Source organism: Sinohyriopsis cumingii, chromosome 4 (assembly GCF_028554795.1).
Source record: "Sinohyriopsis cumingii isolate HCF-2022 chromosome 4, ASM2855479v2, whole genome shotgun sequence".
In the NCBI taxonomy this organism is placed as follows: Eukaryota; Metazoa; Mollusca; class Bivalvia; order Unionida; family Unionidae; genus Sinohyriopsis; species Sinohyriopsis cumingii.
The window spans coordinates 30,010,605-30,028,520 of NC_142964.1; the positions used below are offsets into that span (position 1 = coordinate 30,010,605).

The following is a 17,916-nucleotide window of genomic DNA, read 5'->3' on the forward strand; positions in this document are numbered from 1 at the left end:
CTGGCATTCCTCACAGGTTTTAACAGTCTTTTATCTGTACATACATTATTGGCCAATAGTACTTTGACTGTATTGTTGAATAAGTTCTTTTAAAACCTTAATGTCCTTGTTACGGGGTACAAAAGTTGCAAACAATAACATCCAACACAAAGTATATTCCCAGCCAATTTTTAATGTTCACCCAAGCTAGGGCTCAGGACGACTGCCCTTTACAGAGAACAATTCTTTAGTTTTACACCAGGGCAATAGTTTATCAAAACAACAGTGATGACAACTGCAGACTCCAACTCCAATGGGTCAGAATCTTTATCAGTATCAGATGTGAACTAGGTAGAATTTGTTTCTAACATTACCATATCTGACCGCTTAAAATCCATTAAACTAAAACTATCATGTACACCACTGTCTCTTGTCTTAATGATAATCAAATATTTATACAAATAAATTAGAGGGAAATGTTAAGCATTAATATGACGGCAACACCTTCCCCCTTAAGAGAAAACTAGTTTTCGAACAAAATTATAAAGGATGGACAAGCAAGATCGAAGGGTTAATATTTGGCTGTATACAGTTCTGTGCAATTACCTTACTTCAAGAAATTTAAAAGTTCTAGCTTCTCCCTGGCAATTAGAGTTCTATCAAATAGCATACAGTGCAAGCATTCAATGAGTCGCTAAATATTTCCATATTCCGAATACAACATTTAGCATAACATCTAAAACAAACATTTTGGATTCACTTAAAATCAAACTGATGTGCATTACGAAAGTACTTAATTAGTAGACAAGCTATAATACACATTATCATATGGGTCTTAATTCAGATAAGTCCAACAAGAATGAACACTAAAACACATAGTCTTAGACTCCAGCACATGACAATCCATCAGCATTTGCATTCTCTGCTCCCCGACGGTGTTTGATAGTGAACTCATATGGTTGCAGACACAGGGACCATCTCAGAAGCCGTTGGTTTTTTCCTTTGTTTTGGCTTAGCCAGGTTAATGGGTTATGGTCAGTTTCAACACTGAATGGAGCACCACACAAGTAGTAGTGAAGAGATTCTATCGCCCATACTATCGCAAGGCATTCTTTCTCAATTGTAGAATAATTCTGCTCCCTGGGCAATAGTTTGCGGCTGAGATACGCTATCGGATGTTCGTTCTTATTGTCATTGTACTGACTCAAAACAGCTCCAATGCTCGCATCACTTGCATCCGTTTGCAGTACAAATGGGCGTTCAAAAACAGGATTGATCAGGATAGGTGCCTTTACAAGTGCATTCTTCAAATCACTGAATGACTTAACAGTTGTCTCATCCCATGTAACACGATATGGCTGACCCTTCCTTGTCAAAATACAAAGCGGAGCCGAGAGCTCAGCGAAATTCCTGATGAATTTTCTATAATATCCCACCATTCCTAGAAAGGATCGAACCTCTTTCTTTGTTGTCGGGAGTGGGAAGTCAACCCGTCCTCCTCCATCAAATTCATCACACACAGTTGCTGATAACAGTACAGCTCTCTTGTACTGACGTAATAGGTTACTATGGTAGGTTACTTGTCCTCGCCTACCACCAATGTTAATCTTGTAATTAACGTCATTAACCTTACTAATGACACGATAAGGTCCCTTCCAGTGAGCTTTCATCTTCGATGCATCAGATGGCAACAAAACTAGGACCTCATCCCCCGGCCTAAATTCCCGTTTGATAGCATTTTTGTCGTACCATGATTTAACTTTCTTGTGACACTCTGTCAGATTTTCTTTCACTAACTCACTTACATCAACCAATCTCTGGCGAATCGAAAGCACATGTTCAACAACTGACTTATGTGTCTCACCCTCACCGGTGAATAGATCCTTAAGAATCTCCATCGGCCCTCTTACTGGCCAACCATACAGCAGCTCAAACGGCGAAAAACCAGTTGCTTCATGTGGTACCTCCCTATAGCAAAACAGTGCATAAGGCAGCATCACATCCCAGTCTTCACCGTTCGTGGAACACAGTTTCTTCAAGACAGCTTTGAGTGTGCCATTCAATCTTTCGACCTTTCCATTGGATTGTGGCCTGTAAGGAGAAGTTGTGATCCCCTTGATGTTCAACATGTTGTAGAGTTCTTTCAGAAGTGTTCTTGTGAAGTTGGTACCTTGGTCTGTAAGAATAATCCTAGGTATACCAACCCGACTAAATAGGCCAATTAAGGTGTTGGCCACTGTTTTGGCATCAATGTCCTTCAAAGGAAATGCTTCCGGATACCTGGTAGCTTCATCTACTATGGTTAGTATATATTTGTTCCCCGCCTTTGTGCGCTGTAGTGGGCCAACGATATCCATCGTAATCTTGACAAAAGGGTCAGACACAATTGTTGGACACACCATTGGAGCTTTCTCCTTCCCTGTTCTCCTTGCTGTCTTTTGACAGATGTCACAGGCCTGACAGTGCCTCTGAATATCCCCAAACATTCCTGGCCAATAAAATGCGGTTGTTATTCTTGCTTTCGTTTTCTCCCTTCCTAGATGACCAGCAAGCGGTCTATCATGTGCCAACTCTATCACTGCTTGACGTAACTGCTTTGGCAAAACTAATTGGATTCCATATTTTTCTCCATCCGACGACTTCCACTTCCGTTTTAAAATTCCATGCTCCCAGAAAAATGCATTGTCCATGCCTTCTATTTCACTTGCAGATGACAGGGCCTTTTCTCTCACTCCAGCCAACGAGCTGTCATTCTTTTGATACTGAGAAATTAATTCCACATTAACATTGTGCAGCTGATCAAGCGACAAGTTCTTGTTATCAGCCTCATCTTCACAATGGATGTCATCCTCATCCTCATCAAGACCATGATCACTATTTTCGTCCGAAAATAGCCTATCTAGATGCACATCATCCAATTCATGGGATCGGACCCCACATTCTTTTATTTTCCTTTCACTTTCTTCAGCGTCCTCTTTCTGTGCTCTTGCCTGGTTCCTCGTTACTACCATAGTCCTTTTTTTGCTACGTAGAATGTCCATACCCAGCAGCGCTTGTGCTGCCAAGTCAGATACCAGTCCAACCGGGACATGACCCTTGTAGTATGGCGTGTCTAATTCTACTATGGCTAATTTCGCCTCAAAAGGCTGTCCAATGGCAGTGTAGAGTGTCAGGTTCTGTCCTTCAAGGATACATGACTTATCGACAAGGTCGTCACGTATCAAGGTCATTTCTGCGCCTGTATCTTTAACAAATAATACTTCCTTGTTGTTCACTGTTCCCGGTACATTTATTAACCGTTCACCAATGGTATTCTGGACAAAGTAGGTTGCTTGATTTTGTTTTCTGCTGGGACAGTCACGCAAAACATGACCCTTCTGGTGACATTTATAGCACTTTTTGTCTCCATAGGATTTTTCTATCAAACCAGTTTTCTTGGACTGAGGTCAACTTGATGCTTGGTTATTTGCTTGTTGTCGGCTGTACTTATGGTCGAACTTGCTGTCACTGATGGGCAAAACATAATCCTCAGCAGCATCGACAACAGAGCCATTGCCTTTATTGCGCCTTATCCACTGGGCCTGCACTGGTGGGAGAGCCTTCAAGAAGTATTCATCTGCTAAACATCTATGTGGATCACGAATATCAATGAACCGTGTTAAATACTGCTCTATACGTGCCATCAGACCTCTGTATGTTTCATTAGCATCTCTTCTTATGCTAACTAACTGGCTAAAATATTCATGAGGTCTTTTCCCAAACCTATTTATCAGGGCCTTTCTTAGCTCAACATAGCTTTTACTTGTTTGTTGTGCTACCTCTCTTGCCTCCCCTGTTAGCAGCGTTCTCAGTTGCAGGGTTTTCATTTCTTCGCCCCATTTGGCGTGATCAGCCACGGCATCAAATTCTGAGAGAAATGTAAGAATGTCTTCATTCGCTTGATGATTGTAAGTTTGAAGCTTGACTTTGAATGGGAGGCTGTCATTCTTTTTATCTATGTCTTTCTGATGTTTCACCCTTTCTATCTCTAACTCCAGCTCTTTAAGTTTAAGACTGTGCTCCATTCGCAACTTCTCCCTTTCAAAGTCTAATTTTTGTCTCTCAATTTCACATTCCCTCTCTAACTGTAACCGGTCACGTTCAGTTTGCTTGTTGGTGTCCTTGGATGTTTTTAGTTTGCTCTGTGTTTTCTTTAGTTTTTTTACAGGCTGCTCTTCCTCTATTTCCATGTCATATGGTTCTTCACCACTGAAGTCTCCCTCAATATCTGTGAATTGCATCAAATTTGTTTGCTGTTTCCGTCTGGTTCTATCCCTTGCAATGCTGTGCTCTTCAACAATCGTTCCTACTTCCTCATCTATAACGCCACCTTGGGTCGTCATTTCAATCCTTATTTTGTTTATCCTTGGCTTAACAGGAATCTCTCCCACACAAAGTTACAGAGTATATCCAATAGCAATTTGCAGCTACACTACTCAGACAAAACTTTGGTACTTGTGCTGTTTCAATGTTACTGTCAAATTTCCAACAACTTTGCTATCCCACCGCTGCCACCAAAATTGTTACGGGGTACAAAAGTTGCAAACAATAACATCCAACACAAAGTATATTCCCAGCCAATTTTTAATGTTCACCCAAGCTAGGGCTCAGGACGACTGCCCTTTACAGAGAACAATTCTTTAGTTTTACACCAGGGCAATAGTTTATCAAAACAACAGTGATGACAACTGCAGACTCCAACTCCAATGGGTCAGAATCTTTATCAGTATCAGATGTGAACTAGGTAGAATTTGTTTCTAACATTACCATATCTGACCGCTTAAAATCCATTAAACTAAAACTATCATGTACACCACTGTCTCTTGTCTTAATGATAATCAAATATTTATACAAATAAATTAGAGGGAAATGTTAAGCATTAATATGACGGCAACAGTCCTCTTCCAGTTACAGATCATGACAGTTCGGTAGAATTTCATGGCGTAACATTGAAGGAGTGGTTAACTGCTGTTTAATGCGGATTACGTGTAAGCTATTTAATTCCAGATTAAACTGTAACTACCCAACTCTGTTTTAAGCACTTTGTATCTACTAAAAGAGATTCCAATTTCCTAACAGCTGGTCACTAATTCAGTGTTTGAGTGTTAAGGGAAACTTGCTATCATTGATTTATAAAAGTTCACAAGCACATAATCCGACATTGATAATGACTTCCTTGCTTCAATTTCTCAGCCTGGACTGTAACCTAACACCGTTGCCCCGAGTGGCTGCCGATAATACCATATTTAACTGGAATCACAGCCCCTACTTTTAACAGTAAATAGAGATATACTCCTCTATCATAGACATACAATTATTAAATGTTTGAAGAGAATTTAAAAAATGTACATACAAATGTATCTTCTCGTCTAAAACTCGGCTAAATAGCCTAATTGTTCTTGAACGCCGTAAAATTAATAATCTCTCCTAAAACTTATAAAAATACCATATCGCCTGAAATAGCTATTTTTAGCTCTATAATACATATCAAAGTCAATGACGTAATTCTCAAATCGGATTTCACCCAGAAAAGATTTCTCTTTCATAAATAATAATGTGAAGACGAATTTGAGGTGGGGTTACAGTTATAACAACGGCTTTCTGATTCGAAACAGTTTACAGATTCCATACTTGTAGCTAGGTCGATCAATTGCAAAGTGTATTAAGTGGCATTTGAATTTGTTGATGTTCTTGATTATTGTGAAAACAGGCTAAGGCGATGGTCGAAATCAGAAAATGTTTGACAATTTATGGGCACTATAATCGCCGTATATCATCAGCAAGAATGGGCTAGATTAATTAACGAACTATTTTCCTTTGTCATTCTAGATTTTATTTTTTTTTCTTTTGTGTATCTTTCAGTTTCATAAAGAACTTCATGATTTACTATCACTCCACAGATAGAGCTGCCTTTTGTTTCTGTTAGTATGTGTGTGTGTGTGTGTGTGAGAGAGAGAGAGAGAGAGAGAGAGAGAGAGAGAGAGAGAGAGAGAGAGAGAGACCTGGATTTTTGACGTAGCTTTAACAATTTTACAGTGATATCGATACGATGTCTGCAGTGTGGCAGTTTATAGTGACGTCTAGTACTGGGACATGTAGCGTCATGTCCCACTCAGTCACATTATCCTGACACCAGGCCGACCAGTCTAACACTAACCCGTTAATGCTGAGCGCCTGGCAAGGCATATGTTTATACCATTTTTATAAGCCTTTGGTATGACTCTGCCGGGGTTCCTGTTTTCATTTTAAAAGGCACGTTTTCTCTGTAATATCACCCATTTACTTTGACATCACTTAATTCAATATTGTCCTCCATAATTAACAGTTTGCCTATCTAGAAAGGATGGGTTACAATTAATACCCTCGCACCTGCCATTGTGTTTCCTTCAGAGAGATGCACACTGTACTTACTCTTTAAACGCACTTACTCGAAATTACCGGTCTTGCTTATAGTTCATTTGCTTTATTGTGAATATTATGTGAATGAATATATAATGCCTATTCTTTGAATTGTCACGAAGTAGTTACAAATAGGAAATTGGGGAAAAGAAATTTGCCAATTTTTTTTCCATTAGCTCGCTGTGCGCAGATATTTTTGGAAAGTTTTGAAATCTCAGGCGTATTCGATACACATAAGTGGCATTTCTGTTGATTTTGCATGGGATGTCATGTCCTGTAGAGAAGATTATACTGTAGAAATAATTAAGGAGAGACACATTTCCGTTATTAAATAAGGATAACTGCGTTGGTTCGAGTCTCAGGCTCGGCTAACGTGGGCACGTGAGAAATCCTGCCAGTCGGTGGTTCTTCCCGGGGTTTTCCAGGGTTCTTCCTCCACCAGATATACTGGCCGCCATGTAGAGCCTATCTTGTGCTAAAAAATGTCGTTAAATCCTACAATAACATAATGATTACTTTTATGAATACTAATTCTTAGCACACGTTCCATTGATTTATAATAGAAGATAGATGTTGCGCACGTAAGTTGCACAATTAAGCAGTCGTTATTATGTCACTGGCAATAACCACCTGGGTATACATGTCTCATGAAACAAACATGAGGCAAAATTTCCGTTTCACGGAAAAGTCGTAAAAATACAGTATCTACCATTGTAAATGTCGAATAAAATCACAGTCCGCATAAACCCTGATTTACCGTCACATATCTCGCCGGACGATCAAGGTCTATGTTGTTTGTTCTGGTAAATAATCCAAACAAGTTGCATTGCGCACTTAAATTAAACTAATAGCATAGTCGGTACCCAGTGCAATTAAATTTTCACAAATTTACCATTATGACGTGTGAACCACGGTAGCTCAGGATGTTTGAACTTCAGATTTCTAATTAAAGGGTCGCGGGTTCACTACCTGTCCTAAGAAAACCCAGGTTGTTAGCGTTCACGTGTTGGAAGGGGCTTTGAGCAACAATTTCCGCAGCATGACGTAAGTGATGCAATATTAAAAGTGTCGTTACGACCACCACTACCACCACTACCACCCCACTACTAAAGCAAGCAATATTATATAAAGGATTTGCGCTAAACTGGGACATTGTGACGCACTAAAGGCATTATATTTTAGAAAATGTGAGATTTAACACTTAGCCATAGTAAAAAATAATATAGCACAGTCCTTCTAGAGCTTTCCGTCTCGTTTCATCCAGGTATATCAAATCTGCCAGACGGTAAGTTAGTAAATTAGTCATATTTCCTACTGAATGTAGAAAGAGCAATGAAAGAGTCATACGGTTCTTATATCTTGGTTGATTTTAACATATTTAAAATTCTTCCTTAACACCATGGACTGAATATTACTGAATAATGTTATGTAAAGTTAATACAAGTGTCATTATCACTGTCTAAAGTTGAACAAAGGCAGGATATAAAAAAGCAACGTTACAGTATTTACGAAGAACTTAAAACTTTATTTTAATTATATTTTCACGTGGAACTGAGTTGCCAATCTGTCGAGTCAATTTTACATTAGTAGGTCGAGCTTGATTTCATTATTCCAGATTGCACACGATCTGAAATACTGAAATTTTAACTACTATACAACATTATGAGAATTTACGATAACTTTGAAATTGCATTAAATATATCCGACTATCTGATATCAATCGCTTCTATCCGATTTAAAATTTGGTGCAAGATGTGATGCTGACAAGCCGTGTTTTAAGGTGATCTGTTATGCACTGCTATCAACAAGAAAAAAAACCTAAAAATTTCTGATGCTCAAGCATTTTATTCACATCCTATCAAATATAAATGTTACAGTTAAATTAAAATATTGACGTAGCGTACACTTTGTTCTCGTATTTTTCTTGGCATCTGTTTATTAACTCCAAAGTAAACAGACCCTAAAATTCACATTAAAATATTAAATTTTATTAGACAATATTTCTGCCACATTATTATCTTCCTCATTATGTAGTTTTTCTTTCAAATTAGGGATTTCTAAATTATATACTTACAGCTCAATACATATTTTTGGTAAAGTTAAAAGGCACTAGTAACATGGTCGGAACAATCTTTTGATATACCCATATAAATTTATAGGCAAATCAGAGGTTATACTTATCATATTACATTGCTTGGTTCGGGAAGATAAGAAACATATTATTTCACTTCACTCACTAATACTGTGCTAGAGGATTCCAAAAGAACAAAGATGGAATTAAAATTGTCATGATCTGAGGTTTCTTTTTTAGGAAAAACCCAATAGGAATCGACCATTAAACACTGCGGGACAAATATGGACGCTTTGAGGATCTTGATATCCGAATGTCAGTCCATGATGGCGTCTGTTGAAACATTTATACCAACAATATTGCAGGTATTTCATTACTCTGGAAAATGCGAGTCAATTTCTTACCAGGATAGAAGAATGCAATTTAAGAATTTTAAAGAAAGTAAACTCGATTGTCCTTTGCAGGATACGTGGTGTAAGGATACATCATCATTAAAATAAATAATCCAAAAATTCGTAGCCGAAATATAATATAACATTTTCCACGAACCAACTATCGTGAGGATACAATATAAAATAAGAATAAAAGTCTAATCGTTCTTTTTAAGATATATCCTTTTACAACAGCCCACTCGTATGTCTCCCCTCCCACAAAATCCCTTACCGAATACACACACACACAGACACATACACACACACACTGATGCACACAAAAATTGGATTCGTGTTTCTTTTAAAATAACACATGAAAAATAATGACAAAAAGAGAAATTGTTTTGAATCTAACAGTTTACAGAGAGGTGATAACATGAAATCAACAGTGGCACTATGACGAGATATTGCCTATTGGTTTACAACGTTGCTAATAAATGAATCTGTGGTGAAAACCAGCTGTTTTACAAAATAATATGCAAGAGAAAAATAAATGTTGAATCGTCGATTTCAAGCAACAAAATTACTCACCTTCCAATAATCTAGAAAGATGATACACACATTACCTTCAACGATGATTATAACACAGACATGAGTAGAGTTAATTGCCTTGTCTCAGTGGTGCCCAAAATATCGGAGTACGAAGAAGAAACAAATTACGAATTACATGTGAATAAATCATACAAATGTACCTGGTTAAATCTATTGAACAACTTGAATATCTCGTAAGTTCACCAAGGTCAACCATTTAATGCAAACAGAGATCTATTTATTTGAGGACAATGTTCGATTCTGAATTGCAAATGGTGACTAAAATAGGGAGCAGCTGTTTTTCCATCCAACTATAGTAATGGCACAATTTGACATCAGTCAGAAATCGTTCATCTGATTGAAAGGATTGAAGAAAGGTAGCAAATTGTTGGAAGTAAATATATATTTTGGAGAGATATATAGAAAGACAATACGACCAGATTTTCAAAGTCAAAAGTGACAAAGGACTATAATGATGCTTTAGACGTATCATTTTGTATGGTTACAATCGTACTGTCACATCTCTACCAACACAACGCTGTAATCAGACATAAAAATGTCACATGGCGATTTCGAACCACCCAAATCTATCATTATCCTGACATAAAAGACGAACATTTATACTGATAGGAATGATTGCAGTAGCTGATATACACTTCTAAGATTGTGTAAGGACCTTTAATTAACCTAAATTGGTTTATGTCAAGGAAGGACATTACATGTGGTTATTAGCTTCCCCAATTTTATTCAATACGTCGCTTACATCTTTAACCACAATAGCATCAAACCAACCCATATGAAAATAACTAAAGTACTATGTTTAGCAAACAGGGGGAAATGTCCAACGGTTTTAGTAAATCAAGTTATTACATTACCAATAATGACGGGTAAAGATCCTGCTGTTTATTTCACAATAAATTTTCTTTAACATTCAAAATGATTTTGTTTCTTCTAGTTTTTCTCTGAAGAATATTTCCATGTTCGTTAGATCCATCATTTCACCCTTTCTTAATTTCAAAACTGTACAAAAAAATTTCTTGCATCAAAGATTAATGATTTTCATGGCGTTCTGGTGTGACTCTTCAATCAGTTGTTTTTGTACATTTGAACATCATTTTTTTAAAATTCAATTTGTGAACTGCCAAATTTCACACCAGCTAAGCGACATAATCACTTAAAGAGCTTTCAGCTTGATCTGTGATATCTTTCCCTTGCTTGAATAAAAATGGTCTCAACTTCTCTTTCCTATTGATCACACGGATAATTATTGTCCATTAGCTGCGTCTCTATTTGATCGAGAATTCGTATTCATTTGCTTTTTAATAGATTCGAATGGGTAGTTAGGTTCTGTCTCTGCCGTCAGATTTTGTCCAGTCGCCGATCTTTCTCTTTCATGTCTAAGTCTATTAAATATTCCCTGGAATTCTTCTATTATGTTAGAAGACTATTTACGAAATCCTAAGTATTCGAAGTATCCTTTTGCAAAACAATAGCCACTAGATTACATTTAACTGAACTATGTGCTAAGCGTGTCTGCTACCATTTTAGGGTCATCTTCAATTCAACAAACCAGTTGATCTTGACATGGCTCCTTTGGCGCATATTTCATTGCAACATTTTTCATTCTTCAGTGTCATATCTTTTCTTGATGGCGTGTTTTCACTTTGAGACCTGTTTCAACTGACCGCCATATTTGATTAGTGGGAACATTTTGTTTGCTTGGGGTCACATAGGTTGAGAGAGGAATATGAACATAGAACACAATTAATTTTACTATGTGTTCTCTACATTTGTTTCTCAGTACTGACCTTTCCACTGTGTGACAGTCAATGCAAATCATATGTTAATCTAAAATAAATTCAAAGATGACTTCACGGTGAAGTTGTCATCAAAGGTTGACCTGCTCTTTTTTGAGATGCTGGACTGTCAACATAGCAGCATGTAAACAGAACACAGATTTCACTTCCGGATCATCACCAAGGCCTTACTACTCACTGTGCACTGTCGCCGAAATACACACAAACAACAACACCCTGAGCTCACATTATCAAGAATAAACAGTTACCTTTAAAGCCCTAAATGCATAATAAAACTCTTCTATCACCACCAAAATGAGAGAGGAAAAAATGTTCTAAAAATAGACTAGAACTACATTCGTGGGCACTGAACTGGAAGTATTAATTGTGAACCGATTCCATATGGAACGAATTCAACTTCGCCTAAATGATCATTTCAAACACCTTCAGGCTTTGTAAACTGTAGCCATCTACGATATAAGTCAGTTGATGGAATACGTAAAAAAAGTACATGCTATGTCGTGTTTAACGAACATCACGACAATGCTTTGTCGCACAGGATCCTGAATCGCCTCAACCTTTACGAGTCATAATAGGGTATGCAAAAGCACAGATAAATCACATAGCTTTTGCATCAAGATAAATATAACATCTACACTTACATTTGCAGATATGTTCTGGAAACAGTTTTTTTTTTTCATTCTGTATACCACCTACAAGATTTTGAGAGCTTTTGAACAAACTATTCTAAAAGTTCACAATCAGTAATCCGAATGCACATGGACTTTCACCGGAAAAAAATACTTTAAACAATGAAGGCTAGGTTAAAGTAAAACCATAAAATGCTAAATGTTTTAGTTTATTTTATTCTAGTTAATAATTATCAAGTATTCCTTCGTTATATCTTACACTGCTAAGCTAAGATACCACTTGCACGAAACCCATATGAGATTATCTATAATGGACTTAAGTTCCGATGAGAAAGAAATATAACGAAATCAAGCATAATTTGGTGAGATAGAGATAGAGATCGAACACTGTAAATGAGTAAGGAAGAGACGCGGAATAGCAAACAAAGTCTTGAATTGGTCTGAGGCATGGATAGAAATAAGTTTTACTGGCATTGGCTTTTGACCAGCTAGAGTGGACTAAGCAGGAATCGTATGTGTATATGTGTTCCTTTGATATTTACATGTGTGATTGTGTGTACAATTATGGCAAGTATTATGTACTTCATAAAAGTCCCATTACTTTAACATTGTTGTTACGGGTCAATACCCAGTGGTACTGACCGGAGTTAAGTAAAAAAATGTTGACCGTAATTACGTGCCCGCGTTCGAAGAACTGTTTTTGTCTACGTCGAAATGAAAATGGCAACGAACGCTAACCGCGTCAAAAGGTTTGACGTTTCCAATGTACTGCTTCTTCGACCGTTTGAGGAAAAAATAAATGTGGGGGCAAGAGATCGATACATAAATCCAGGTGACGTGGAAAATTTCGTTGAAAATCAGAAAAAGCACAATACCAAAGAGGCGACACAACCAGATGTAAAAAATGATTAGTGATGTGGTTATGGGGTGTGAAGAGAGAGCGTATGACAATAGAAAGCACAGTAGTATAGTGGGCTACTATAGGGTCTATGAGACTTCAATGTTAAAAGTGGGTGTTTTCACTACAGAGTCTATGGGAATTTAACATGTCTGGGATACTCAAGGGTAAATGGGAATTTAACATCGGAATGTATAGTGACAATGGATTTGGACTGTCTAGGACCAATATGACGTGACGTCACGGTACTGGAGATTGGCAACAGTCTTGCAAGGGGCTGACCTCAATCGGACGAAACAGCGGGGGAAAACCTAGAACGCTTGGGACTGGCGGGACATATACATATATAACACATACAACATACATACATAGATAGATGAATATTACACACATATATGACAAAGAGAATAAATATCTTTTCGAAGCATGTGGGTGGTCCTGAAAATGGTATTTGGGTTTCTTCTTGTTTGTTTTCTATTATCTTCTTAATTTCTCTCCTACATTCTTTTCTTTTTCTCTTCCCCTCTTTCTCCTTCACCTGTTTCTCCTCCTCCTCTTTTTTCTTTTTTTTTTCTTCTTCATTTTCTTCCTTCTTTTCAATTTTCTCATTCCAGGCTCTCATCCTAATTCTGTCTTCTTCGTCCTCCTTTATGCTTTTTCAACAGCTCTCTTAATTTTCCCTTCGTCTTCTTTATTCATCTAGTCTCCATCTTAGCCCTTTGGATGGTATAAGCACCATACTCCAACTTCACCATGAAATACTCCACTGTTCCCAAGTCATCTATTGCCTCTTGTAATATTTTCATGACGTCGATCTGGCTTGAAACCATCTTGGTTTATTCCGTGTAGAATGGCGCAAATGATGAATGCTTAACTTTATATTTGTCAAGCACGGACGTGAAGGAAAACATCCCTTACACTCACTTCACATATAATATACTATCCACACAACGTACTTAAACGCATATAAACCCAAATATCTACTATCCACGCACGGAAAGGAGAAAAAACAAGCACAATATCTACTATCCACACAAACGTACGCGAACGCATACAAACCCCAAAATCTACTATCCTCACACGGGAAGAGGAAACAAACCACAATATCTACTATCCACACAAACGTACGCAAACGCAAACAAACCCCAAAATCTACTGTCCACACACGGAAAGAGGAAAAACACCACAATACCTACTAACCACACAAACGTACGTAAACGCTACAAACCCAAAATCTACTATCCACACACGGGAAGAGGAAAAATAAAACCACAATACCTATTATCCACGCAAACGTAAGCGAACGCATACAAACACACACTCTACTATCCACACAAACGTACGTGAACGCGTACAAACCCCAAAATATACTATCCACACAAACGTACGCGAACGCATACAAACTTCCAAATCTACAATCCACACACGGGAAGAGGAGAAAACCACAATATCTACTATCCACACTGTAGCGGTGCTACTGGTGGTGGTATTGTGAGGTTGTGACTTCTTAAAAGGTGTCCGCTTTATTTGGCTGTCGTTATCTAGAGATTACCACCCTTGGTATTGTTCGCCGGATCGAGTAAATACTAAAATAAGGTGTGAAACATATAGATTGAATAAACAGAGATCTGAGCAGATATATAGAACAGAATGACGCGAGCCCTCGTACATGGGAAACCAAAAGCAATTTGATCAATTATATAAACAACTGGGGTAATACATTACATTAGGAAGATACACTTCTTTAAATAAATCTTTCACCGAATTTCAGACACAAATATATTTATATAAATAGCCGATCTGCTTTAAATGATAGAATTAGTTCATCATATAATCGAGTGAACGATCGAAGTCATTGCCTTGTACTACTTCATAACCTGCTTATTCCAGTCCACTCCAACTTCACTGTGGTTGTTACTCTAGGTCCTTTCGCTTTTTCCTTTCTCCAACATTGCTACTGTCTCTCCTCTTTTCGGCCCTCAAACTTTGTGTGGATAGGTGGATACGTAACTACGTAGATACGTATATACTTGGAAAAGTAGGTACGTGGATACGTTCGTGGAGATATTTCCCCTTTCAAAATAAATAGAGAAACAACCGAAATCTTCTGTCAGTTGTCCTACTGGGAACAGATCATTACTCCCCTCTCTTTATGTCAGATATCATTCTATCGGAATTCAAACAGATACTCAGGGCCATCTGGTCAAGATAAACGTGGCAGACCATAAACAAACCTAGTTTCTTAAGATTAATATACTTCATAATGGATATTCCCTCCTGACTCGCATTAACATCACACGAGACATATCAGTTCCATTCTCGTCTCAATTACACAAATGAAGCAATACACACATTCAAGTCCTTATCATAAGTGAAAACATCTAAAATCGTTGAATTAACGCGGATTCTCGTAACACATATCAACTAAAGTAATGCATGAAATTCTTAGATTACTATAACAATCAAGACGACAAATTCAAACGATTTGTCAAACTTATAGAAAGAAGATCATTGTACGAATCAAAATATTGACCTACGAATTTAAACAAATAGATTCATACAAATATCAGCAAATACATTCAAGCAAATCATTAGACTGGTATCAACAAATTACATGAGATTGACGAAAATACCTTGTGTTCTCAAGCTATCTTCGCTTCTACCGCCAGAATTGTGTCCGTTGACTTTCCAGACATCCGGTTACTTTAACCAATGTTTCATGAGAGAATTTCTTCCAAGTTCAATCTTGGAGTCTCCTATATATTCACTCTTGCAGGAAACATGCAGACTGACTAGATTTTTTCGATGCAAGAAATTTAACCCCAAGAAATTTCGTGTGGGAACCACGCCCCTGTTTTAGCGTAACCAGTCAGATTAAATATATTTATCGCTTTTCATAATATGCGCCAAAATTGCGGTCAGCCTGACTTCTAGGTTTCCAAACCTGATTCTGGAAAATTTCAACTTCTGACATTTCGTAACAACGATCGAAGTTAACCTTTTCCTAACAGTCTGTCTGGTTGCTTAATAAACGAAGGCTTAGTTGAGAATCCCTTCCTCTCCCGACACAGACATTAGAAATCATTGCAGTATAGCGATTTAACAAGCACATGTCCCCATAAATCTAATTAATTATTTTCTGGCCTAAATTAATGTGTTCTTCATATATCGACATAAATTTGCATCCTTTCACACACAAACGTACACGAACTCATACAAACACACAATCTACTAACCACACACGGGAATAAGAAAAACGTCTAAAATATAATAGCCGCACAAAAGTACGAACAAGCATACAAACACACACTCTACTATCCACACAAACGTACGTGAACGCACTCAGACCCCAAATATACTATCCACACAAACGTACACGCACGCATACAAACTCACACACATATTAGGAAAGGAGAGAGTGTTTATAATTACACTACTCCACATACACACCAATTAGCAACTTGAATAGTCTCTTTTCTAGAGAAAATGGCTGTTTTTTTAAAACTCCAAATACACTTCGTTAATTCTGTCACCTCCCAAGCGGGGCACCACAGATACATCGTCTGCTTCAGTCCTGCTCCCAAGTGATGCGTGTAGTTGGGGGAGTAGAGAGAGGTTAATTGGCTTCACTATTCCATTCTCCCGTTTGAGGGACAGTGACGACTTGTTGTTGTTGTTCCTTCTGTCTTCCGTGCCACATTCGGGGATGAACTGGCCTCCTTGCCTCTTGCGGACGCTGTAGTAGTTGTTGTAGCTGTGGCTGTGGTGTTGCTACTAGCTGTGGTGCTGCTAATAATTGTGGAGGCGTCCTCACATCATGCTTCACCTCACACAAAGATCTCAGTATCAGCTGCGGAAGGATCCTTTCCTTCTTGTCTTCCTTCTTTTTCCTGTCCTCCTCTTCTATTCTGTCACTTTCCGCTATAGCCTCCATAGCCAGCTCATCTTAGTTGGATTAAAGTGATTTTCGCTCCAATGGAGCATGTATCGCTGTTTTCTGCACGCACAGCGTGCTATTTAATTACTCCTGGGTGAAGGAAGGAGAGCCACATCCCCAAGGCTTTGATGGTTTCATGGAACACTTATTAATTAGGCCGTCAGATCGAGGTACTAATTAGTTCCTAGCGATCTGAATGTATGGCCGAAGAGAGTGGGATTGGACCCAACGCGCACTCATTACTTAAGTTCCATTGTTTTGATAATTGAGACGAGTGGGATTGAACCCAACGCGCACTCGTGTATGCTGCTATTTTGGGGGGTGCACTGGACGCGTGGTGTTTTGATGTCCGGCCGTGGTAGAGGAGGTAAGGTTTATGGGTTGGGAGGCGGTTCATGGCACAGTTTGGCGTTTCTAGACTCCAGGGTATATTTTCTAAAGTGTCGTCCTGCATAATTTTGAGGATACCTCTGTGCTGTTTAGAGTTGGTTGACGATAGATATCCAGGTTGACAGCCAGAGGTTTTGATATTGCCACCTTGCTTGGCGGTCCCTGATGTTCTTGGGTATTTGAGACCACCTTGGTTGGTATTGGTTTTAGGGTCTTAGTGGTCTATCAGTGCTTGTTGTGTTGCAGCCTTGTGCTGCTGGATCTGATGGTCTTTGGAGTTTAGAGCACCTTATGCGTGTTAATTTGGGGTTATACTTCCTAAGTCTGAGTTTTTGTTTTGCAGCCTTGTGCTGCGGGATCTGATGGTCTTTGGAGTTTAGACCACCTTATATATGATAATTTGGGGTCTTTTGTTCCTAAATCTGTTTAACTTGAGCCACTTAGTTTGGACGGTCCTGATGGTCTGGGTTTAAGACCACCTTATATGATCTAGTTTTTGGGTCCTGTCGGTAATTCTAGGTACTTGTATTTTTATGGCTGTCAGCTGGGTTGAGTGAGTGGATTCATGGAGGTGTTAATTCATGCGAGGTTGTTAAGATGTTGTTCAAGAGACAGATAAAAGAGTTATAAAAAGGAAAATAGAAGAAGTAAAAGAATTTTTTGTATTTTTGAATTTTTTTTTAAATTTAAATTTTTATTTTATAATTTAAAATCAAATTTTTAAATTTCGGAATGTATTTTTTTTATAATTTAAATTATTTAAAGTTTGAGGTCCTATTTTTGATTAATTAGATA

The 17,916-nt window shown here is 38.0% G+C and overlaps 1 protein-coding gene across 1 annotated transcript; it reads right to left on the bottom strand.

The window, feature by feature from the left end:
• Nucleotides 1–860: 860 nt before the first annotated feature.
• Nucleotides 861–3,209, bottom strand: LOC149800876 (uncharacterized). The gene has a single exon (XM_089956747.1). The coding sequence runs from the start codon at nt 3,207–3,209 to the stop codon at nt 861–863; it is 2,349 nt and encodes a 782-aa protein (XP_089812873.1).
• Between the last annotated feature and the right edge of the window lie 14,707 nt (nt 3,210–17,916).

Coding starts and splice junctions, on each gene's coding strand:
- LOC149800876 (XM_089956747.1), bottom strand. CDS start 3,209: ATGACCTTGATACGTGACGACCTTGTCGATAAGTCATGTATCCTTGAA.